Source organism: Typopeltis vanoorti, chromosome 19, assembly GCF_054136105.1.
Source record: "Typopeltis vanoorti isolate ZY-2024b chromosome 19, IOZ_Tvanoo_1.0, whole genome shotgun sequence".
NCBI classification, from domain to species: domain Eukaryota; kingdom Metazoa; phylum Arthropoda; class Arachnida; order Uropygi; family Thelyphonidae; genus Typopeltis; species Typopeltis vanoorti.
The window spans coordinates 110,550,947-110,575,309 of NC_143567.1; the positions used below are offsets into that span (position 1 = coordinate 110,550,947).

Consider the following 24,363-nt stretch of genomic DNA (forward strand, 5'->3'; position numbering starts at 1 on the left):
AGAGTATGAGAACAGGAATCAAACCTTGGAGAGTCAATGGCAAGTCTTGCAGAAAACCCTGATTGATTCAGCTAGAGAGGCATGTGGTGAGGTTGTCTGCAAGGATAGAAAAGTTAGAACCCAATGGTGGACACAGGAAGTTAAAGAGGCAGTGAAGGAAAAGAAGAAAGCTATCAAAAGTTCCTGGCAAATAAGTCGGCTTGTGCTCTTAGAGAATACAGAGAAAAATGCAAGAATGATAAACACTGTATAAAACTAGCTAAACAAAAGTCATGGGAGGACTTTGGCAAGAATATAGAAAATAAATATCAAGAAGGTGGCAAAATATTCTGGAGGTTGTTGAAGAAGCTTAGGAATGGAGGAAAGAGTGCTGTAAAAGGAGTTAGAGATGATAGAAGTGACATGAAAACGGGAGAAAAAAGATATCCTTTAAGTATGAAGTAATTAATTTGAAAAACTGCTAAATGAAACAAGCAGTGATGACAGCACAGTGGTAAAAAACTCTGACCAGGCATGCAGTCAGGAATACATATCCATACTTGAAGTAGAAAAAGCCATCAAAGGCTTGAAATGTGGAAAGGCAGCAGGGATAGAAGACATTTAACCAGAAATGCTGAAGTATGGTGATATAAGAGTCTTACAGTGGCTGCACTGCATAGTTCAGAAAGCCTGGACAGAGGGACGAATTCCCGATGATTGGAGTAGAGCTCTCATAGTACCCATATAAAAAAAGGGAAATAAAACTGAATGTGAGAATTACAGAGGTTTTTCCCTACTGAGTGTTCCTGGGAAGATCTATGCAAGTTACTTGAGAAACGGTTGAGAAGAATTGTGGAAGAAAAGCTTGGTGAAGAACAAGCTGGATTCAGGCCAAATAGAGGCTGTCAGGATCAGATCTTCACTTTACGACAAATAGTCGAGAAAGCATGGGAATATAACAAAGATCTGTATTTAAGTTTTCTCGATCTGGAAAAGGCATATGACAAGGTGCCAATAGAGAAGCTATTCAATACGCTACAGTTATATGGTGTCAATGGGACATTATATCAAGCAATACTTGGTCTTTATTTGAGTTGTAAGTCAGCTGTTAGAATTGAAGGAAGTACAGGAAGATGGTTTAATGTTAAATCTCGTGTGAGACAAGGATGTACAATATCCCGTCTGTATTCATTATCTATATGGATCACATTATGAAGGAAAGTGGTATTAAACATGATATCAAAATTGGAGATGTTAATATCAGCTCTTTGGTTTATGCGGAAAATGTTATACTTATCAATAAATCCGCTACAGGTCTGCAAGATTCTCTGACTAAATTGAATAACTGTTGTAATAGATATGGTATGAAGGTCAGCAATAAAAAGACAAAGACAATGAAAATATGCAGAATCATTGAAAACGTGAAGTGAACTGTGTCATGAATGGAGAACCTGTGGAACATGTAAAATATTTCAGCTACTTAGGCACGATTTTTAGTGAAGATGGTAAATTAAATATAGAAATAGACAACAGAATAAGCAAAGCTGGTATGGTCAGAAGTCAATTGAATAAATTCATATGGAATAAGAGAGAGAAATTAGTCATTATCATCATCATCATCATCATCAAATTCCTGCCATGTATCCTCAAGGGGTGTACAGGATATGATAATACTACATGAAAAAAATTACATCATTACTAACTTCCTATCTACAATTTTCCTCCAAATCAGTCTGTTACTTGTCAAGACTCCAACATTATCAGATCTTATATTTCTATCGTCTAAGGCACATTGTACCATATCAATCCACCTATATCTTAGTCTTCCTCTGGGTCGTTTTCCTGCCAACCTGGCAGAGAACCCTTGTTTTGCTAATCTTTCTTCGCCCATTCTGTTTAGGTGACCATACCACCTGAGATTAGCTCTGCTAATGCATTCCTGGATGTTGACAATGTTACTTTCTTTCCTAATATCCTCATTTTTAATATGATATTGCCATTGATGTCATCTGTTCACGCCTCTAATCTTTCTCAGGACTCTCATATCTGCGGTCTCTAGTCTTCGGTCAAGTGTTTTACTTCTGACCCAGCTCTCAGATCCATAAGTTAAAACTGGTTTGAACACTGTCTTGTATACAGCTAATTTATTGTTCCTACTAATTTCTCTCTTATTCCATATGAATTTATTCAATTGGAATAAGAGAGATCCTTCCTACCATACCACCTTTGCTGATTCTGTTGTCTATTTCTATATTTAATTTACCACGTTCATTAAAATCGTGCCTAAGTAACTAAAATGTTTCACTTGTTTCACAGGTTCTCCATTCACAACACAGTTGATTTTTAATGATTCTGCCTATTTTCATTGTCTTTGTCTTTTTATTGATGACCTTCATACCATATCTATTACAACAGCTATTCAATTTAGTCAGAGAATCTTGCAGACTTGTAGCGGATTTATTTAGAAGTATAACATCGTCCGCATAAAGCAAAGAGCTGACATTAACATCTCCAATTTTGATATCATTTTTAATACCACTTTCCTTCATAATGTGATCCATATAGATAATGAATAACAGAGGGGATAATGTACATCCTTGTCTCACACCAGATTTAACATTAAACCATCTTCCTGTACTTCATTCAATTCTAACTGCTGACTTACAACTGAAATAAAAACTAAGTATTGCTTGATATAATGCCCCACTGACACCATATAACTGTAGCGTATTGAATAGCTTCTCTCTTGGCACCTTGTCATATGCCTTTTCCAAATCAACAAAACTTAAATACAGATCTCTGTTATTTTCCCATGCTTTCTTGACTATTTGTCGTAAAGTGAAGATTTGATCCTGACAGCCTCTATTTGGCCTGAATCCAGCTTGTTCTTCACCAAGCTTTTCTTCCACAATTCTTCTCAACCGTTTCTCAAGTATACTTGCATAGATCTTCCCAGGAACACTCAGTAGGGAAATACCTCTGTAATTCTCACATTCAGTTTTATTTCCCTTTTTATATATGGGTACTATGAGAGCTCTACTCCAATCATCTGGAATTCGTCCCTCTGTCCAGGCTTTCTGAACTATGCAGTGCAGCCACTGTAAGACTCTTATACCACCATACTTCAGCATTTCTGGTCGAATATCATCTACTCCTGCTGCCTTTCCACATTTCAAGCCTTTGATGGCTTTTTCTACTTCAAGTATGGATATGTATTCCTGACTGCATGCCTGGTCAGAGTTTTTTACCACTGTGCTGTCATCACTGCTTGTTTCATTTAACAGTTTTTCAAAGTAATTACTCCATACTTCAAAGATATCTTTTTTCTCCTGTTTTCATGTCATTTTATCATCTCTAACTGCTTTTACAGCACTCTTTCCTCCATTCCTAAGCTTCTTCAACAACCTCCAGAATTTTGCCACCGTCTTGGTATTTATTTTCTATATTCTTGCTAAAGTCCTCCCATGACTTTTGTTTAGCTAGTTTTACACAGTGTTTATCATTCTTGCATTTGTCTCTGTATTCTCTAAGAGCACAAGCTTATTTAAAAGGAACTTTTGATATGCTTTCTTCTTTTCCTTCACTGCCTCTTTAACTTCCTGTGTTCACCAGGGAGTTTTGATTTTTTTTTATCCTTGCAGACAACCTCACCACATGGCTCTCTGGCAGAATCAATCAATGTTTCCTTCAGAGTTTGCCACTGAATCTCCAAGGTTTGATTCCTTGTTTTGTTCTCAAACTCTTTCATTTTTTCTTCAATAATCTTTGTGTATTTTAGTCTACAGTTCACATCTGAGAGTTGCTCAACTTTTATTCACTTTAAAACTTTCTTACATGTTATTCTTTTCAATATGAAATTCAATTTTATCCTGCTCAAGACTAAATAGTGATTGCTTTCAATTTCAAATCCTCTGTACACTCTGGTGTCCTGCACCAGGGAGAAAACATCACTATCAACAATAACATAGTCAATGAGACTTTTCGTATTCCTTGCCTCTTCTCTGCATGTGAATTTGTGCACATTTTTATGTTGGAACATGCTGTTAGTAATAACCAGTCCATGTCCTGAGCAGAAATCCAACAGGTATTTGCCATTATTATTAGCTTTGCTCTTTTCTCCAAATTTTCCCAAAATATTTTTGTATGTCTCACAATCATTTCCTACTCTGCTATTCAGATCACCAACAAGGACCAACTTTTCCTTTTTCATTGTGTCAGTTGCTTTTTCTAAAGCCTCAAAAAATTCCTCCACTTCTACCTTTGTAGAACCTTCTGTGGGACCATAGGCACAAATAAGTCTCATTGTCCAGTTCCCCATTCTCATATTTGCCCACATTACTCTACTTGAGACTGACTGCCATTCAAGAAGATTAGCCTCGTATTTTTTTTTTTAATATAACATTTTGTATTTATTGCTCAGAAAGTTCTCACCAGTTTTTGTCTTTTTGTTTCAGTCACCCCCTATTATGTCGATCTGGTACTTATCTAATTTCTCAGCTAGCTCCATTTCTTGGCCATTCAGGCTTCTTATGTTGATAGTACCGATCTTTAACTCTGGTGATGTTGAGTTGGGGTTTGTTTTCAGATTTGTTCCAGTAGCTGACTTTTCGCTGTTCACCCTGGTTCCCTGGCAAGAACAACGGGGGCCTTGTTTAACCGGGCGATGCCCCAGCTGGCATGAAATTTTGTCATGTCGTACCATCATTTTTTTATTTTGGTTTAACCAATAAGAATACAATTTGGTCGGCTAAATCCCAAATTGCCAGCCCATCCTCGTTCGTTCAGTATCCAAGTAGATACCCAACAGGGTGCACCACGGGAAGGTGAGGATTGGATATTAGGTCAGAAGCCCTGGTCGGTTCTCCGCATTCCTTTAAAGGCTATGTGGAGGTCTCCTCTCAGTTATACAGCTTTGACCATTAAGCACTCCCAGAGAAATTAGTTGGAACACTAAATTGGCTGTATACATGACAGTGTACAATCCAGTTTTAAGTTATGGATCTGAGAGCAGGGTCAGAAGTAAAACAATTGACCAAAGACTAGAGACCGCAGATATGGGAGTCCTGAGAGAGATTATAGGTGTGAACAGATGGCATCAATGGCAATATCATATTAAAAACGAGGATATTAGGAAAGAACTTGACATTGTCAGCATCCAGGAATGCATTAGCAGAGCTAATCTCAGGTGGTATGGTCACTTAAACAGAATGGGCAAAGAAAGATTAACAAAACAAGTGTTCTCTGCCAGGTTGGTAGCAAAACGACCCAGAGGAAGACTAAGATATAGGTGAATTGATACGGTACCAAGTGCCTTAGATGATAGAAATATAAGATCTGATAATGTCAGAGTCTTGACAAGTAACAGGCTGATTTGGAGAAAAATTATAGATAGGAAGTTAGTAATGATGTAATTTTTTTCATGTAGTACTATCATATCCTGTACACCCCTTGAGGGTACATGACAGGAATTTGATAATGATGATGTTTATGACTGATGTACCAACTTAGAAAAAAAAATCTTGCCAATAGTGTTGGCATCTATGGTCTTGGCCGAGAACTTTTCAGATCACCATCGTATAATGTGTTAATTTTTTTCTAATGATATGATTAGCACAACCAACTCAAAACTCGTCATTTCTGCAACCCAGACTAATATGCTGGTGATAAATTATCTTCGTGTAACTGTACAGTCATGATGTATCAAAATAAAGCATTTTATCTTCCACTATATGCGTGTTATTCCATAACTAATTCTAAAATACCGATTAACTCTCTTTCTGTGAAAGGGAGTTTGACAATCTCAGACAGGGGTTCCAGGCTATAGTAATTATGATATTTACTTTGAAAAAAAAAGTGGTCAAAGAGCACTTTGTCTAAAACAGAAGACTGCCACAACAGGATTAATTCCACAACACACCCACCAGAACACAAATTAAGTTCATAAAACAGCCAAGTTATTTAACAGTGATATTTCCTTTGACCTAACAATTTAATGGAAGATGAGATGAAAAAGGGCACTGAGAAGCTCTAACAGCTGAGATTCAGTAAGAAAGAGAGATCACAGAAAACTACAATTACATTCAAATCAAAGATATTGAAAATATAACCTGAAAATATATTTTAAAAAAAATCATAAATTCCTCTAAAACTAACTAAACAATAGCAATGTAGTAGCCTACAACATATATTTCATCTGCCCCACATTCTTCTGCCACAGAGGATGATCGCAGTGTTCGTCCAGGTAACAGCACTTCTTGACCAAAGTCTTGTTTAGTTCCTATGACCAACGTAGGAATCTGATTATCCACAAACTGTTCTGAATCATAGTCATACCTAGAAAAAGAAATACTGAATTAATATAAAACAGCACTTACCAATAATTACTTAAAGCTGAAATTAGGATATTTCATAAAAAATATAATGAAATGCTATTTTTTACAATCATTTTGTAGAAATTGAGGAAACAAAAACATATGTTAGAGCAATTACTTTACTTGCAAGGTCATGATCAGGAATTTATATATATGAAATAAAAACTTCTTTGTTGGCTGTTTATACTAGCCTGAATAAAACTTTTTAAGTTAAAAAAACTTAATAAAATTCTTAAAATGAAATATAAAAGATAAAAAAAATTAAAAGTGAAACTACATCAATTGATACTTGTACTGTTTTATTTTATTATATTTTTTATTTTTTAATTTAAATATTCATTTGTTTTTGTTAATTAAAATTTTTATTTAACTGTTTTGTAAACGGTTAACAAAATTCTAGTAGCAAGGCTTATACGTTGGATAGACATAACTGGTAATTAGTTTACGGAATTAACAACGCAAATGAAGTATATTAATTAAAGGTAACTTTAATGAATCACTTCTATATTTCGGCAACGTCACATTGCCATCTTCAGGAACATAAAGATATGGTATGTGCACTCAGGAACTAACACAAAGCAAATGAGGAAGAAAGCAAGAAACTAATATTGTTCCTAAAGTCCTAATGGTGCCCTCTTGCGGGCTAATTTGGTAGTCTTGGCAGTTGGGCTGAAATTCTCATAATGTAGAAATATAGAAGTGATTCATTAAAGTTACCTTTAATTAATATACTTCATTTGCGTTGTTAATTCCGTAAACTAATTACCAGTTAACAAAATATTTACATGAGGGTGGTTCCATAAGTTTCCAGCCTGACTAACTTTTAGTCATTCCCAACAACTGGAGGTTAAAGTTGTTGGGAAACATATTATGAGGAAGACTGTTCCAGTGAACAGACTTAGAATAAATGAGGAAGAGGAGAAGCAAGTTCAATGTGTTTGCAGTTGTACTGAAAAGGGATGTTTGGCAACTGCTGCACTTATTTTAACAGGCCCAACAGTAAGTGAAAATGATGTCTGCCAATTCACTGGAGCAGTGACCATGGAAGTACTCATTTTAGAAATTATGGACTTTACAACCATGTTATAAATAATTATTTTAATTTCCTGACATTTCAAGCTTCATATTAAGGTCATCATCTGGAGTATATATAAATATACAAGGACAAGCTGAGTTACATTTCACACAGTAAGCTAAAGAAATAATGATTTGATCACTGGTTATTCTACTGGCATGACCTATAGGGGAAAAATAATAATAATAATCGATACAAAATAAATAACGGAAAAAACTCACGTAGAAAGATTATTTAATAGTATAATTTTCGCCTGTGTGTCACAGGCATCTTCAGTACATTAAGCTCAAATTAAACACTAACTGACAATTCCAAAAAGCGCCACCTAAGTAGCTGGTGTAAGATAACTAAAAAGGTCAATAACTTTCCTTAAAAAAAAAAAAAAAAAAAAAAAAATTAATACAATAAAAAGTTAGGAAAGATTAGCTGATTTGTAAAGCACTATCTCCCATAAAGGGGATAGACGGTAAGTCGTCGGATCTGCTTAAGTTAGGAGAATGAAGTAGAGTTTCACATATTTCTTTATAAAGGCGTTCCATGAGAAACTGACTTTTGTGAAGAACTCTTGTCTTTCTCCAATGAACTCTGTGTCTAGTGAAGATGGCATGTTCAGAAAGTCCAGACTTTTCAGGTTTAAAGTATTCAATATAAGATTGGTGTTCTTCTAACCGAATAGAGGCAGATCTTCCCGTTTGTCCGAAATAAGATAATCCACAAGAGCACAGAATCTGGTAGACACCTGGATGATTAAGATGTGGAAGCTTGTCCTTAGGAGAAGTGGGAAAGGTGGAGATTTTTCTAAACGGTCGAAAGGCAACAAAAATATTCAGTGGTTTTAAAACTTTTGCTATACGTTCACTGATGCCTTGTACATAAGGGATAGTAATGCACGTTATTTCCTCTGTGTTTGAAGAGGAAGACATATTAAAACTACTCAAAGTTCTTTTAATGAAGCAATTCTTATAACCATTAGATAGAAAGGAAGAAGTTATATATTGTAGTTCTTTCTGTAAAAGATCGTCTGAAGAACAAAAGGAGTGGGCCCGATGAACCAGTGTTTTAATAGTTCCTGCCTTTTGACTGGGAAGGTGATGAGATTCCGCATGGATATAATGGCCTGTATGAGTCTTCTTTCTATAAACTGAGAAATGTAGGTTACCATCTGGTTGGGGAAGAATTAGAAGATCTAAAAAGGCTAACTGCTTATTTGATTCTACTTCTAGGGTAAACTTGATCCTAGGATGAAATGCGTTTAACTTAGTGAGAAATTGTTGAAGTTCATCAGAAGAGCCATTCCATACAGCAAAAATGTCATGGACATATCTGAACCAATGAGCAGGTCTGGGAGAAATGTTGTCAAAGATACATTGTTCAAAATGTTCCATAAAGAAATTGGAGATAGCAGGAGAAAGAGGATTACCCATTGCTGTTCCTTCAATTTGTTGATGTCTGCCATAGGAAAGTTATTGACCTTTTTAGTTATCTTACACCAGCTACTTAGGTGGCGCTTTTTGGAATTGTCAGTTAGTGTTTAATTTTGAGCTTAATGTACTGAAGATGCCTGTGACACACAGGCGAAAATTATACTATTAAATAATCTTTCTACGTGAGTTTTTTCCGTTATTTATTTTGTATCGATATGTCTACTCACGGTATACCTCCTTTAAAACTTAATAATAATAATAATAAAAATAATACAGATAAAATTAGAAATTAATTAATTATTTTATTTAGAATCTACATCAAAGCTAAATTCTATTTAAGATAACATGAGAGAAATTCTTTCTTATAGGTAATTTTCTTACAGTAACAATGTCCTATTTTTAACATTACAATTGTTATATTAGATTTAGGATTCTGGATTATCCACAGTACTGTTTATTGTTCAGATTGGGGTGGTTAGTAGACATTACCAAAGATACACAAACAAAACACACCACTCCTGCCAACAGTCGAAGGTAGAGACAGCCCGAATTATCACCTAGCCAAGAAATTAGCGGCAACACTCAAGGAGTTGGTAGGTCATTCTCCATCCTATATCAGAAACATAACACTTCATAAACATAATCAAAGATATTACATTAGAAAAAGTTGATTTATTAGTCAGTTTCGACATCTCTGCCTTCTTTATGAATGTCCCAATCAATGACACAATCCTTCTTTTACAGAACAAATCCCCCCCAGATATCACAAAGGTCTTTGCACACGTCTGGTTATTTTGTATGGCAAAACACTTTCTCCTACAAAAAGAAGGCACAGCCATGGCCTTGCCATTATCCCCCCACCCTATTGCTAACTCTTATATGGAACATTTTGAGCAACATGCTCTAGATTCCTCTCCTTTAAAACCCAAAGTCTGGCTTAGATATGTTGATTGTTTTCGCGATCTGGCCCCATGCTGCCAGACACTAGACACTTTCCTTAGCCACCTAAAGAAACAACACAAACGCATACAGTTCACAATTGAGATTGAAAAACAGAATACACTTCCGTTTCTAGATACACTTGTCACACGTCTCCCTTCTGGCAGGCTTTCCTTCACCGTTTACCAGAAACTGACACGTACTGGCCAATATATACACATAAACTCCTACCACCACCCAACACAAAAACTAGGTGTCATCAATACCCTAAAAAACAGAGCTCTGAAGATCTGCTGCTGTGAACAGGCACTGAAAAACGAATTTAAAGTCATCAGTAATACTTTTCAAAAAAATGGATACAGCCAAAACACTATTAACAAAATTCTCTACAAGACTTCAATAAAAAAACAATGATAAACCAGACTACAATAAAACTATAACCATTCCTTACATTAAAGGGACATCGGATAAAATAAACAGAATATTACAGAAATACAACCTCAAAGCCACTTTTAATCTCGTGCAAAATTAAAAAGCTTACTCAACTCATCCAAAGACCCACCCACCGCTGGCCCACCCTGGAGTATACCATATTTATTGCACCTGTAATCTACCATATATAGGGGAAACAGGAAGCACAATTCCTATCAGACAAAAGGAACATACATGACACACGAAATATAATAACTATGGTGAAGCTGGCCTTTCTGATCATGCCCTGAACACCTTACATAGAACTGACTGGAAAAGCACCAGTTGTTTACATCACACCAAAACATGGTATGAACGCAAATTTAAGGAAGCCTGTGAGATTCTTATCAACCATCCCAATCTGAACAATAATGTTGGTCTAAAAATCCCAAGTCTATCGAAGGCACATATTCTACCCAAGGAATCTTTCTCTCTAAGAGGTAACTATAAACAGGACTGTAGATAATCCAGAATCCTAAATCTAATATAACAATTGTAATGTTAAAAATAGAACATCATTGTTACTGTTGGAAAACTACCTATAAGAAAGAATATTTCTCTCATATTATCTTAAATAGAATTTAGATTTGATGTAGTTTCTAAATTATTAATTTGTAATTTTATCTGTATTATTATTATTTTTTTTTCACTAGAGGTCATGCCAGTAGAATAACTGGTGAATCAAATCATTGTTTCTTTAGTTTACTTGTGTGAAATGTAACTCAGCTTGTTCTTGTATATACTCCAGATGATGACCTTAATATGAAGGTCGAAATGTCGAGAAATTAAAATAGTTATAACACTGTTGTAAAGTCCATAATTTCTAAAATGAATGCTGATCACTGTGCAACACTAAAAGAAAGGACCATGGAAATACCTGTACAAGAGACACTGCATGTGTGAGATAGACATAATCTATGAGCCAAATTGCTCTCCTCTGGACAGTATCAAGAATTTTTAAGGAAATTTTAGGTGCATCACCTGAAATGTATGAGCTAATTTGATAAGAATGGGCATAATTGGGATTTATATAATGTTAGGAGGTGGGCAGGGGTTAAACAGCTTCTTGAGTGGAAAATAATACCTAGTTTTTTAGAAGCTGTGGAAGCTATTGATGTGATGTGTTTGTGCCAGGAGAGACTGAAGTTAAATGTCAGTCCAAGAAGAGATCTGATCCTGTCTGGTGAAGTACACATTAATGAGGATAAAGGAAGGTGAGTTGAAATCCCTTTTGCAAGAGAAAAGGCAGGACTGCATTTTGGTGGCATTGAAGGGTCTCCCTACTATCCTCGCCCCACCAAAGGATAGTAGGGAGATCAGTGTTTAAGGGACTAGTTGCAGATGATTTGATGATTGGGATATCTGAGAACTCCATGGTTTATCAAAGAAGGATGGAGTGTGCTATTGTTGGTGGATTGATAGAGTAAGAAGCACATTAGAAGACAGAAATAGAAGAGCTGGTAATACAAATTAATTTGGATGAAAAGTGTTAATAGGAAGTTAATAATGAAATCATATCTGGATGCATATCAGGTAAATGATGATAATGAATGAGTTATTATATAACAAAAAATAATTAAAAAAATTAAAAAAGAAAAAAATATATGTGTGTGTGTGTGTATTTACGTATACACATACATTTTTTAGTGTTTCGTTAAAATAATAATTCCAACATTAGTGAAAAATGCACACAAACCATCCATTATTTCTTTTGGCACTTCCTTCCTTTGATAAAACTTCGGCCAACCATTTTCTTAGGTTCTGGTGTGATTTTCTATTAGTCAGATCATGAACTAAAATAATACCTGGGAAGAATAATGAAGATATGTATCAGTTTATTTTTGTAACCACTACTTAATTTATAATTATTTTGGACACTACCGAAACATTATTATTATTATAAACGTATGTGCACTTAATTGCCACAATATCATTCACCCCCTCATATTCTTTTACTGTCCATTCAGTCATGACCCTCTGGCAATGCACTGCACTCACCCATGGATTCTTTATGCAACAAAACCAAACTCTTCACTCCATTTCTCACCATACCATTATACAGCAATAGTTCTTATTCCAACCTCTTTTTTCATCCTCTAATAATTAAGCAGAAATAATTTGTTAAGTTCCTCTCAATGACTTATGTCTCAATTATGAGAGATATAAATCAATAACTCTATCTCAGCATTTTTTTTAAAATTATTATCAACCGTGTTATCTATAGCAGAACTCTTTTCAGGGTTTACTCGCCCTTTCAAAAGCTAGATGTGATCTGACTATAGCCTTATACAAATGTAGTGAGTATCACTTTCATGTCTCTAATTGTCAGTGTTTTTTCTCATAATCAAAGCAATTTTCTCTACTCTTTGCTGCCTTTCCAATGTATTTCTCTAATCTTCAGTCCTGTATTAACTATCACTTCAGGATACTTGCTTCTGATTCTTCCTGCCATAACATCTCTCCAACAATATACAATTCAGCCCTTATCTCTAACTTCAAAACTGCAAGACTTTGCAATTAGTAATGTTAAAATGACATCCCATTCATCTACTCCATAAGGCCAGTCAATTCAAATCTTGAAGGGTTACAGCTTCACTGTTAGAAACTCTCCTCAACTTCACATCATCCAAAGACAAACTCAATCCCCTTACAAAAAAAAGTCTCAATCACATTAAAATATGTCCAAAATAGCAAACTAAGTGTGTTGTCATGCAGTATACCACATTTATATCTCTTCCCTATTTAGAAACTATTGCAGAAAACAACTCTAATACCTATTAAATAGCCAGTCCCCAAATCTGCTAATCAATTATCCAAACCTTCCTTAAATCTCAAAAACACTTAGAAGAATTTATCATTAATCATGAACTGAATGAATACAGTAGTAAGACTTATACGTTGGTTAGACATAACTGGTAATTAGTTTACGGAATTAACAACGCATATAAAGTATATTAATTAAAGGTAACTTTAATGAATAACTTCTATATTTCGGCAATGTCACATTGCCATCTTCGGGAACATAAAGATATGGTATGTGCACTCAGGAACTAACACAAAGCAAATGAGGAAGAAAGCACGAAACTAATATTGTTCCTAAAGTCCTAATGGTGCCCTCTTGCAGGCTAATTTGGTAGTCTTGGCAGTTGGGCTGAAGTTCTCATAATGAAAGTCTCCCAAATTTGGGGCAGTTTCATGCACCCAAATTTGTTGAGGTTAGGAACGTTTTTTAGAGCTGCTGAAGATTCTTTGAATAATCTTTCGTATTTAAACTTGCTGCGATGGATTATTTTTGTTTTCTTCCAACGAATTTTATGGTGGGTATCTAAGGCATGGTCTGCCAGCCCAGAGCGGCTGTACTGGTGAAACCGGATGTAGTCTTGGTGTTCTGAAATCCTGATATTTGTTGTTCTGCCTGTTTGGCCAAAGTAGGACAATTTGCAGCTGCAAGAGACCTGGTATACACCAGGTAGGTCTAGGGGAAGTGGTTGGTCTTTGGTAGAGCGGATAAGGGATGCAAACTTTTTATATGGTCTGTAACAGGAAATAAGGTCATATTTTTTGAGGATATTGGTTATTTTTTCAGAGGTGCCCTGGATGTAGGGGATGGTGATAGACTTGGTGTAATCTTTATTGTGGAGGGGGGGGAGGGGGGTTGTGGTTTACAGGTTTTAGTATTTTTTGGATTTTTTTGGGGTTAGAGCCATTGGCTAAGAAAGTGTTGAGGATGTAGTTTAGTTCAATAGTCAGGGCCTTGTCATCTAAGCAGATTAATTTTGCCCTGTTATATAGTGTTTTTATCACCCCATATTGTTGTGAGGGGGGGGGGGATTGCTGGTGAATGTATCTGCCAGTGTGGGTGGGTTTTCTGTAAACAGAGAAAACCAAAGATCCATCAAGCTGGCGGGTGATTAAAGTGTCTAGGAAGGGGAGGATGTTGTTTTCCTCTTTTTCTAAGGTGAACTGGACTCTGGGATGTTGGTTGTTTAAGTGTGTTAGGAAGGAGTGGAGTGTGTCTGAGCCATGTGGCCAAATAGCAAACACATCATCCACATAACGAAGCCAAATAGTGGGTTTTTTGTGGGGCGGAGTTTAAGGCTTTCTCTTCAAATGTCTCCATAAAGAAATTGGCCAAGGGTGGCGAAAGTGGTGAACCCATGGCTGTCCCCTCTATCTGTTTGTAGAACTTTCCTTGCCAAACGAAATAGCCTGAGTTCATTGTGAACTGAAATAGGGCAGAGATATCGGGAGGAAACTTGGCTTGGATGAGCTCAAGGGTTTCTTTGAGTGGGACATTAGTGAATAGGGAGGAGACGTCAAAACTGACCATTATGTCAGTGTGTTGGTGTGTGAGGTTTTCTATACTGGCTTTAAAGTGGGCAGAGTTTTTTTGTGTGTGATGGTGTGTTGCCAGTGTAGTGTGTGAGTGTTTTGGCTAAATGTTTGGCTAATTTATATGTGGTGGAATCAATGCCATCCACTATGGGACGCAATGGCACATTTTGTTTATGTATTTTTGGGAGTCCATATAATCGGGGGGGTTCTAGAGTTATAAGGTTTAAGTTTGTTGGTGACTTCCACAGGCCAAGAAGTGACTTTCTTAAGGAGTCTGTGGATAGTCCTAATCTGAGAGCTGGTAGGATTATATTCAATGGGGAGGTAAGTAGTACGGTCTCGTACTAAAGAATTTAGCTTACCTTTGTAGTCTTTTTGATTGAGTACCACAGTGGCGCTTCCCTTATCAGCTTTGGTGATTACTATTTTTTTGTTGTTTTTCAATTCTTGTAGGGCTGTATATTAGTTTTTGGATAAGTTGGATTTTGAAGGTTTGGCTTTAGTGAGAACACCGACTACATTCAGTCTCACGTTGTTGGCGATATGGTTAGGCAGGTTGCGAATTCCACGCTCTATTTGGATCATGATTTTTTCAGCAGGTATCCTTTTAGGAGCTAGGGCGAAATTGTTTCACGTGGTCACAATTTCGCCCTAGCTCCTAAAAGGATAGCTGTTGAAGAAATCATGATCCAAATAGAGCGTGGAATTCGCAACATGCCTAACCATATCGCCAACAACGTGAGACTGGATGTAGTCGGTGTTCTCACTAAAGCCAAACCTCCAAAATCCAACTTATCCAAAAACGAATATACAACCCTACAAGAATTGAAAAACAACAAAAAAATAGTAATCACCAAAGCTGATAAGGGAAGCGCCACTGTGGTACTCAATCAAAAAGACTACAAAGTTAAGCTAAATTCTTTAGTACGAGACCGTACTACTTACCTCCCCATTGAATATAATCCTACCAGCTCTCAGATTAGGACTATCCACAGACTCCTTAAGAAAGTCACTTCTTGGCCTGTGGAAGTCACCAACAAACTTAAACCTTATAACTCTAGACCCCCCCCCGATTATATGGACTCCCAAAAATACATAAACAAAATGTGCCATTGCATCCCATAGTGGATGGCATTGATTCCCCCACATATAAATTAGCCAAACATTTAGCCAAAACGCTCACACACTACACTGGCAACACACGATCACACATAAAAAACTCTGCCCACTTTAAAGCCAGTATAGAAAACCTCACACTCCAACACACTGACATAATGGTCAGTTTTGACGTCTCCTCCCTATTCACTAATGTCCCACTCAAAGAAACCCTTGAGCTCATCCAAGCCAAGTTTCCTCCCGATATCTCTGCCCTATTTCAGTTCACAATGAACTCAGGCTATTTCGTTTGGCAAGGAAAGTTCTACAAACAGATAGAGGGGACAGCCATGGGTTCACCACTTTCGCCACCCTTGGCCAATTTCTTTATGGAGACATTTGAAGAGAAAGTCTTAAACTCCGCCCCAAAAAAACCCACTATTTGGCTTCGTTATGTGGATGATGTGTTTGCTATTTGGCCACATGGCTCAGACACACTCCACTCCTTCTTAACACACTTAAACAACCAACATCCCAGAGTCCAGTTCACCTTAGAAAAAGAGGAAAACAACACCCTCCCCTTCCTAGACACTTTAATCACCCGCCAGCTTGATGGATCTTTGGTTTTCTCTGTTTACAGAAAACCCACCCACATTGGCAGATACATTCACCAGCAATCCCCCCCCCTCACAACAATATGGGGTGATAAAAACACTATATAACAGGGCAAAATTAATCTGCTCAGGTGACAAGGCCCTGACTATTGAACTAAACCATATCCTCAACACTTTCTTAGACAATGGCTATAACCCCAAAAAAATCCAAAAAATACTAAAACCTATAAACCACAACCCCCCTCCCCCCCCTCCACAATAAAGATTGCACCAAGTCTATCACCATCCCCTACATCCAGGGCACCTCTGAAAAAATAACCAATATCCTCAAAAAATATGACCTTACTTCTTGTTACAGACCATATAAAAAGTTGGCATCCCTTATCCGCTCTACCAAAGACCAACCACTTCCCCTAGACCTACCCGGTGTATACCAGGTCCCTTGCAGCTGCAAATTGTCCTACTTTGGCCAAACAGGCAGAACAACAAATATCAGGATTTCAGAACACCAAGACTACATCCGGTTTCACCAGTACAGCCGCTCTGGGCTGGCAGACCATGCCTTAGATACCCACCATAAAATTCGTTGGAAGAAAACAAAAATAATCCATCGCAGCAAGTTTAAATATGAAAGATTATTCAAATAATCTTCAGCAGCTCTAAAAAAGTTCCTAACCTCAACAAATTTGGGTGCATGAAACTGCCCCAAATTTGGGAGATTTTCATTATGAGAACTTCAGCCCAACTGCCAAGACTACCAAATTAGCCTGCAAGAGGGCACCATTAGGACTTTAGGAACATTATTAGTTTCTTGCTTTCTTCCTCATTTGCTTTGTGTTAGTTCCTGAGTGCACATAAGATATCTTTATGTTCCCGAAGATGGCAATGTGACATTGCCGAAATATAGAAGTTATTCATTAAAGTTACCTTTAATTAATATACTTTATATGCGTTGTTAATTCCGTAAACTAATTACCAGTTATGAATGAATACAAACACATCTTTTACTTGTCAATCGTTTGCCACACATTATTGTAAAATATTAAAGATATATATATATATATATATATATATCTCATCATCATCATCATCATCAAATTCCTGCCATGTACCCTCAAGGTGTACAGGAATAAAACTACATAAAAAAAATTACATCATTACTAACTTCCTATCTACAATTTTCCTCCACATCAGTCTGTTACTTGTCAAGACCCCAACATTATCAGATCTTATATTTCTATCGTCTAAGGCACATTGTACCATATCAATCCACCTACATCTTGGTCTTCCTCTGGGTCGTTTTGCTGCCAACCTGGCAGAGAACACTTGTTTTGCTAATCTTTCTTCGCCTATTCTGTTTCAAGTGACCATACCACCTGAGATTAGCTCTGCTAATGCATTCCTGGATGTTGACAATGTCAAGTTCTTTCCTAATATCCTCTTGATATAATGGCCCATTGACACCATATAACTATAACGTATTGAATAGCTTCTCTCTTGGCACCTCGTCATATGCCTTTTCCAAATCGACAAAACTTAAATACAGATCTTTGTTATATTCCCATGCTTTCTCGACTATTTGTCATAAAGTGAAGATCTGATCCTGACAGCCTTCTATTTGGCCTGAATCCAGCTTGTTCTTCACCAAGCTTTTCTTCCACAATTCTTCTCAACCGTTTCTCAAGTATACTTGCATAATCTTCCCAGGAACACTTAGTAGGGAAATACCTCTGCAATTCTCACATTCAGTTTTATTTCCCTTTTTATATATGGGTACTATGAGAGCTCTACTCCAATCATCGGGAATTCGTCCCTCTGTCCAGGCTTTCTGAACTATGCAGTGCAGCCACTGTAAGACTCTTATATCACCATACTTCAGCATTTCTGGTCGAATGTCTTCTATCCCTGCTGCCTTTCCACATTTCTAGCCTTTGATTGCTTTTTCTACTTCAAGTAGGGATATGTATTCCTGACTGCATGCCTGGTCAGTGTTTTTTACCACCGTGCTGTCATCACTGCTTGTTTCGTTTAGCAGGTTTTCAAAGTAATTACTCCATACTTCAAAGATATCTTTTTCTCCCGTTTTCATTTCACCTTTATAATCTCTATCTCCTTTTACAGCACTCTTTCCTCCATTCCTAAGCTTCTTCAACAACCTCCAGAATATTTTGCCACCTTCTTGATATTAATTTTCTATATTCTTGCCAAATTCCTCCCATGACTTTTGTTTAGCTAGTTTTACACAGAGTTTAGCATTCTTGCATTTGTCTCTGTATTCTCTAAGAGCACAAGCTGACTTATTTGACAGGAACTTTTGATATGCTTTCTTCTTTTCCTTCACTGCCTCTTTAACTTCCTGTGTTCACCAGGGAGTTTTGATTTTTTTATCCTTGCAGACAACCTCACCACATGCCTCTCTGGCAGAATCAATCACTGTTTTCTTCAGAGTTTGCCACTGAATCTCCAAGGTTTGATTCCTGTTCTCAAACTCTTTCATTTTTTCTTCAATAATCTTTGTGTATTTTAGTCTACAGTTCACATCTGAGAGCTGCTCAACTTTTATTCGCTTTAAAACTTTCTTACATGTCATTCTTTTCAATATGAAATTCATCCTGCTCAAGACTAAATAGTGGTCACTTCCAATTTCAAATCCTCTGTACACTCTGGTGTCCTGCACCAGGGAGAAAACATCACTATCAGTAATAACATAGTCAATGAGACTTTTCTTATTCCTTGCCTCTTCTCTCCATGTGAATTTGTGCACATTTTTATGTTGGAACATGCTGTTAGTAATAACCAGTCCATGTCCTGAGCAGAAATCCAACAGATATTTGCCATTATTATTAGCTTTGCTCTTTTCTTCAAATTTTCCTAAAATATTTTTGTATGTCTCACATTCATTTCCTACTTTGCTGTTTAGATCCCCAACAAGGACCAACTTTTCCTTTTTCACTGTGTCAGTTGCTTTTTCTAAAGCCTCAAAAAATTCCTCCACTTCTACCTTAGTAGAACCTTCTGTGGGACCATAGGCACAAATAAATCTCATTGTCCAGTTCCCCATTCTCATATTTGCCCACATTACTCTACTTGAGACTGGCTGCCATTCAAGAAGATTAGCCTTGTATTTTGTGTTGAATACTATGCCTAATCCTTCTTTTCCTTGACTGTCATTGCCTGAATATAACATTTTGTATTTATTGCTCAGAAAGATCTCACCAGTTTTTGTCTTTTTGTTTCAGTCACCCCTATTATGTCGATCTGGTACTTATCTAATTCCTCAGCTAGCTCCATTTCTTGCCATTCAGGCTTCTTATGTTGATAGTACCAATCTTTAACTCTGGTGATGTTGAGTTGGGGTTTGTTTTCAGAGTTGTTCCAGTAGCTGACTTTTCGCTGTTAGCCCTGGTTCCCTGGAAAAAACAACAGGGGCCTTGTATAACCGGGCGATGCCCCAGCCGTCATGAATTTTTGTCATGTTGTACCATCATTTTTTATTTTGGTTTAACCAATAAGAATACAATTTGGTCAGCTAAATCCCAAATTGCCAGCCCATCCTCGTTCGTTCAGTATCCAAATAGATACCCAACAGGGTGCACCACGAGAAGGTGAGGATTGGACATTAGGTCAGAAGCCCTGGTCGGTTCTCCGCATTCCTTTAAAGGCTATGTGGAGGTCTCCTCTCAGTTATACAGCTTTGACCCTTAAGCACCCTATATATATATATATATATATATATATATATATTATATATATATATATAAATCAGCACTACACAGGAGAAGGTGAAAAACTTATAGCACACAGTGTGGTCTGGGGCATTTATATCAGCTATCCACCAGACTTGAGTCCATCAAGAATGGCAATAGCATTAACTCTAATCACTGTGTTCCAGGCCAGATTCATAATTCTGAGAAGAAAAGAGAAGCATCTGGAGAAAAACTAATCCCCCCCCATATCAACAGTTCAGCTATGCACTGGCTATCACCACTGTAAAAAGAATTTAAACATGATTCAGCATCCTAAATTCTAAGCACAAATAGGATTGCATATGCTTTTACTGAATTTATAACAACTCTTTTGTTTTCCCATCTCATGCTAATATTGTCACTATCTAATACAACAACAATACTAGCATGTTTATTTAATTATTTTTATTAAGATTACTTTATAAGATAACAGGTACTTAAAATGAACACTCAAGCATTACATATCATCAAATGCCCTAACAATCACTGTAATAATGCTTGAATGTTCATATTAAGTACATATTTTTTTAAATTTTTTTTTTTATGTTGGGGCCATATACAGGAGGTTGGTTGGTCAACCTATAGTACGTTAGCACCTTATATGGGTAGTGGGTTGCGAAAGGAGAAACTTGTTTATATTTGTTTTGAATGCCTGTATGTTGTATTCCTTGGGAAATACGTCTGGGGGAAGACTGACATATATTATAAAATAACTGTCATTTGAATTTATCAGTAATCATGACAGATAGGATAAATTTAATAATATACATTACTGCTAGCTACACTTAAATAATCCATCATTGCTTACTTATACACACTAGGATATTTTACTAAATAATCCTCCTTGATCCCAACATGATTAAACCATTAATTATAATTGCATAAGCTAGTAATTTACCATCAGCTAATACACATTTTTAATTTATTTTTATTTATTTTTCACACCATACCACTACATAGCATTCTTTTAACTATCCTCAATTCATAATGTTTTTCCATTTCATTCTAGAAGCTATCTCTATACTGTACTTAAGACTATTCCACAACACTAAATTTTCTGCTCTAACCATAAAAAATTAGCTGCTTATATATTATTATTATTCAGGCCTCCATGGAGTCAGAAGACTCATCGTGGGAGGTCCTTCTTAAGAAAATAAAGTCTGTCAAGATTCATCGAGGGGAGGTCCCCCCCAAAGAAACACAAAGTCTATCATACCACTTCTTAAACTCATTGACTGTTCTCACTCTCACCACTCCATCAGGCAATGCATTCCACGGTTCAACCACCCTCCATGAAAAACCACTCCTCACCCTCTTGCTCACAGTTTCCTTTTGTGACTTCCAGGGATGGCCTCTTGTCATCACTCCTTCCCGCTGTTCAACCAAGCGAAAGAACTCCCCAGTGTCAACCCTGCAACCACCTCTCAACAGTTTAAAAGTCTCAATCATATCACCTCTCCTTCTTCTATCCACCAAACTCTGCAGTCCACATTCCCTCATCCAATCCTCATAACTATCCTTGTACAGTCCTGAAACCATCTTTGTATCCTTTCCACAGTTAATTTATCCCCTCCAAATCCTGGGGACCAAATCTGAGAACAATGGTCTAAGTGTGGTCTGATCAGAGACTTATACAATGGAATGATAACCCTTTTATCTCTGCAGGTCAGTGTCCTTCTCATAATTGCAGCAATCCTCTGTCTTACCTTCACCACCTTTGCAATATGTCCCCTAAATTTCAGGTCTCTATCAATCATCAACCCCAGATCTCATGTCTCCCCTACTTCCTCCAGTATAACTCCTCCCATAGAGAATGCAGCATTCCATCGATGTTTCCCAAACCTCAAGACCTTACATTTTGCTGCATTAAACTGATACCTCCATTCATTTGCCCATCTATCTAGCTTATTCAAATCCTCTTGCAGGGCTACCACATCTGACCTATTACTAATAATCCTTCCCAGCTTCGCATCATCTGCAAACAACTGAATATCCCCTTGCAATCCACTAGCAATGTCATTGATATAAAGGTTAAACAATATAGGTCCTAGTACTGAGCCCTATGGGATCCCACTTGTAACCCTCTGCCTCCTTGAAACTGTCCCACCATACACAACTCTCTGATACCTATCAGACAGCCAATCCTGAATCCAGTTGACCAATCTGACATCCAGACCCATGTGCTGCAACTTAAATATCAGCTTATCATGTGGCACCCTGTCAAATGCCTTCGCTAAGTCTAAGAAAATTGCAGTATATGCCTTTTCCTCATCTAATGTTCTTGTAACTTTATTATAAAATGCTAGCATATTGCTAAAACAAGAGCGCCCTTTCACAAATCCATGTTGACTCTCACAGATAACATTACCCTCATCTGCCCAATGCTGTATACGGTCCCTCACTACTTTCTCCAAGATCTTAACAACTACTGATGACACACAGACTGGCCTATAATTAGACACTTCCAGTCTGTTACCACCCTTATGCAATGGCACTATCTTACCTTCCTTCCATTCCCTGGGCACCTTTCCCGCAGCCAGACTTTCATTGAAAAGCCAGGTTAAAGGCACGGTCAGTTCCCTAGCACATTCTCTCAAAACTCGTGGTGAAATACCATCCAGTCTCAAAGCTTTACTGACATCCAGAGTACTCAGTATCTGAAACACACTCTCCTCCTGTACCTCTAAACCTTGAACCAGCCCTATCCCTCTAGCGTTAAAACTGACTCCTCTAGGATGAAATACTCCAATAAAGTGTTTATTGAACAATTCAACTATATCCTCTGCATCAGTCTTCATTATCTTCTTATTATGCCTCTTCAGTATTAGATCCTAACTCTGCCAACTGCAGAGAATGGATATTTACATTATAACAGGTATTTACATTATAAATGCTATGAACTAATTTATAAACTTCAATTTAAATCTCTCCTCGGCCTTGTATTACATAAGTTCAAAAATTGCAGTTAACCAACTAGGTCTCAACTTTCAACATATAATTCTTCAATGCACTTAGTAAACCTGAGATTTAAGAGATCACGCTGCACAATTAGCAACATAGGAATCAAATGTGATTAACAAGATATATTTCTGAAAATGTTGTTATGGGTGCAACATGTATACATACAGAATGTGGATGATGTGTTTGTAAAAAGACTGAACATGAGAGCTGTAAAGGTATGTTTCTGTAGAAAGTGCAACATTTTATTTGTTGGTGAGGTATCAGTAAATGAGAACAGAGAATGAGTGAATGTTGGGCCCATTCATTGATGGAATCATTGCGAGTGTCGTCAAGAGGAGTTTATCAGTATGACCAACTCATCCTTCAATGATGTCATGATCTTCTCATGATATCACATAGATAATGGCTTCATCCTCTCAGTGTGACATCATGAAAAGCTCAAGTGTAGGGAATGAGAACAGATTGACTGCTAGTGAATGGCACATGAGGTATAGGCGGAATTAAGTAAACTTGATATCAATAAGGCAGTAGAACTTGACATATCAACAAGTCTTAAGGGAATGCTCCAGAGAGTTAACAGTAGCCACAGCATACCTGCTTAACAAGAATCTTGCAACAGCACAAGACCAAAAGGAGTAGAAAGAGGTACATGTGTTTTTCAGAGAGATTTATATCAATAATGAACATATTTTTTACATGTAAACACAAGAAAATATAATAAGAAAATCCAAAAGCGCCTCCGTAGCACAATTGGAAGAACGATAGTACGTTACGCCCTTCAATTAGAAAAAGCCTAAGCTTTATTCTCGTCATGACTAGGGATCCCAGATACATTGGAAAAAAAAATACGGGACACTTATGACTGAGGGTGAAAGTTTAGTATGCGCATCTATCACATATGCCAAAATGTCGATGCATATGCGCACTGTTCTAACGAACTTATCATTGTTGCAGTGTTGCCATCACTCGCCTTGAAAAAATAACAATGTGTTACAGTTCCCTGTAATGACGGAGAGCGATGTTCGTAACAGAATATAAATTGTAACTCATCGATTTTGTTATTCTGTCTTAAACTCTAAAATACAGGACAAAAAGCTGTCCCGAAGAGTTTTCTCGGGACAACAGTACGCGTTAGCCAAAAATGGGACGATCCCGTATTTTATGGGATGTCTGGGATCCCTAGTCATGACAGGAGGAATCTTTCTATGGACTTTTTCAAATGAAGGTGAGTTAGCCAATCTCATATGGAGGTAGCAGGGTTTTTTCTCCCGGAAACTCGGGTTTTTCATCCTGCATGCAGATAAATCGGCCCTTCAAGAACACACACAATTTACAGACGAAAAGTACTAGCTG

General features: G+C 37.1%; 1 protein-coding gene across 1 annotated transcript in view; it reads right to left on the minus strand.

The window, feature by feature from the left end:
• Positions 1 to 24,363, minus strand: part of LOC150096439 (rab-like protein 3) — a 145,720-nt gene that overhangs the window by 30,750 nt on the left and 90,607 nt on the right. The window contains exons 4-5 of the mRNA XM_090409132.1: positions 11,956 to 12,064; positions 6,159 to 6,312 (exon numbers count right to left, since the gene is read on the minus strand). Coding sequence (XP_090265258.1) covers positions 6,159 to 6,312; positions 11,956 to 12,064 — 263 coding nt within the window. The remainder of the gene's footprint in view (positions 1 to 6,158; positions 6,313 to 11,955; positions 12,065 to 24,363) is intronic.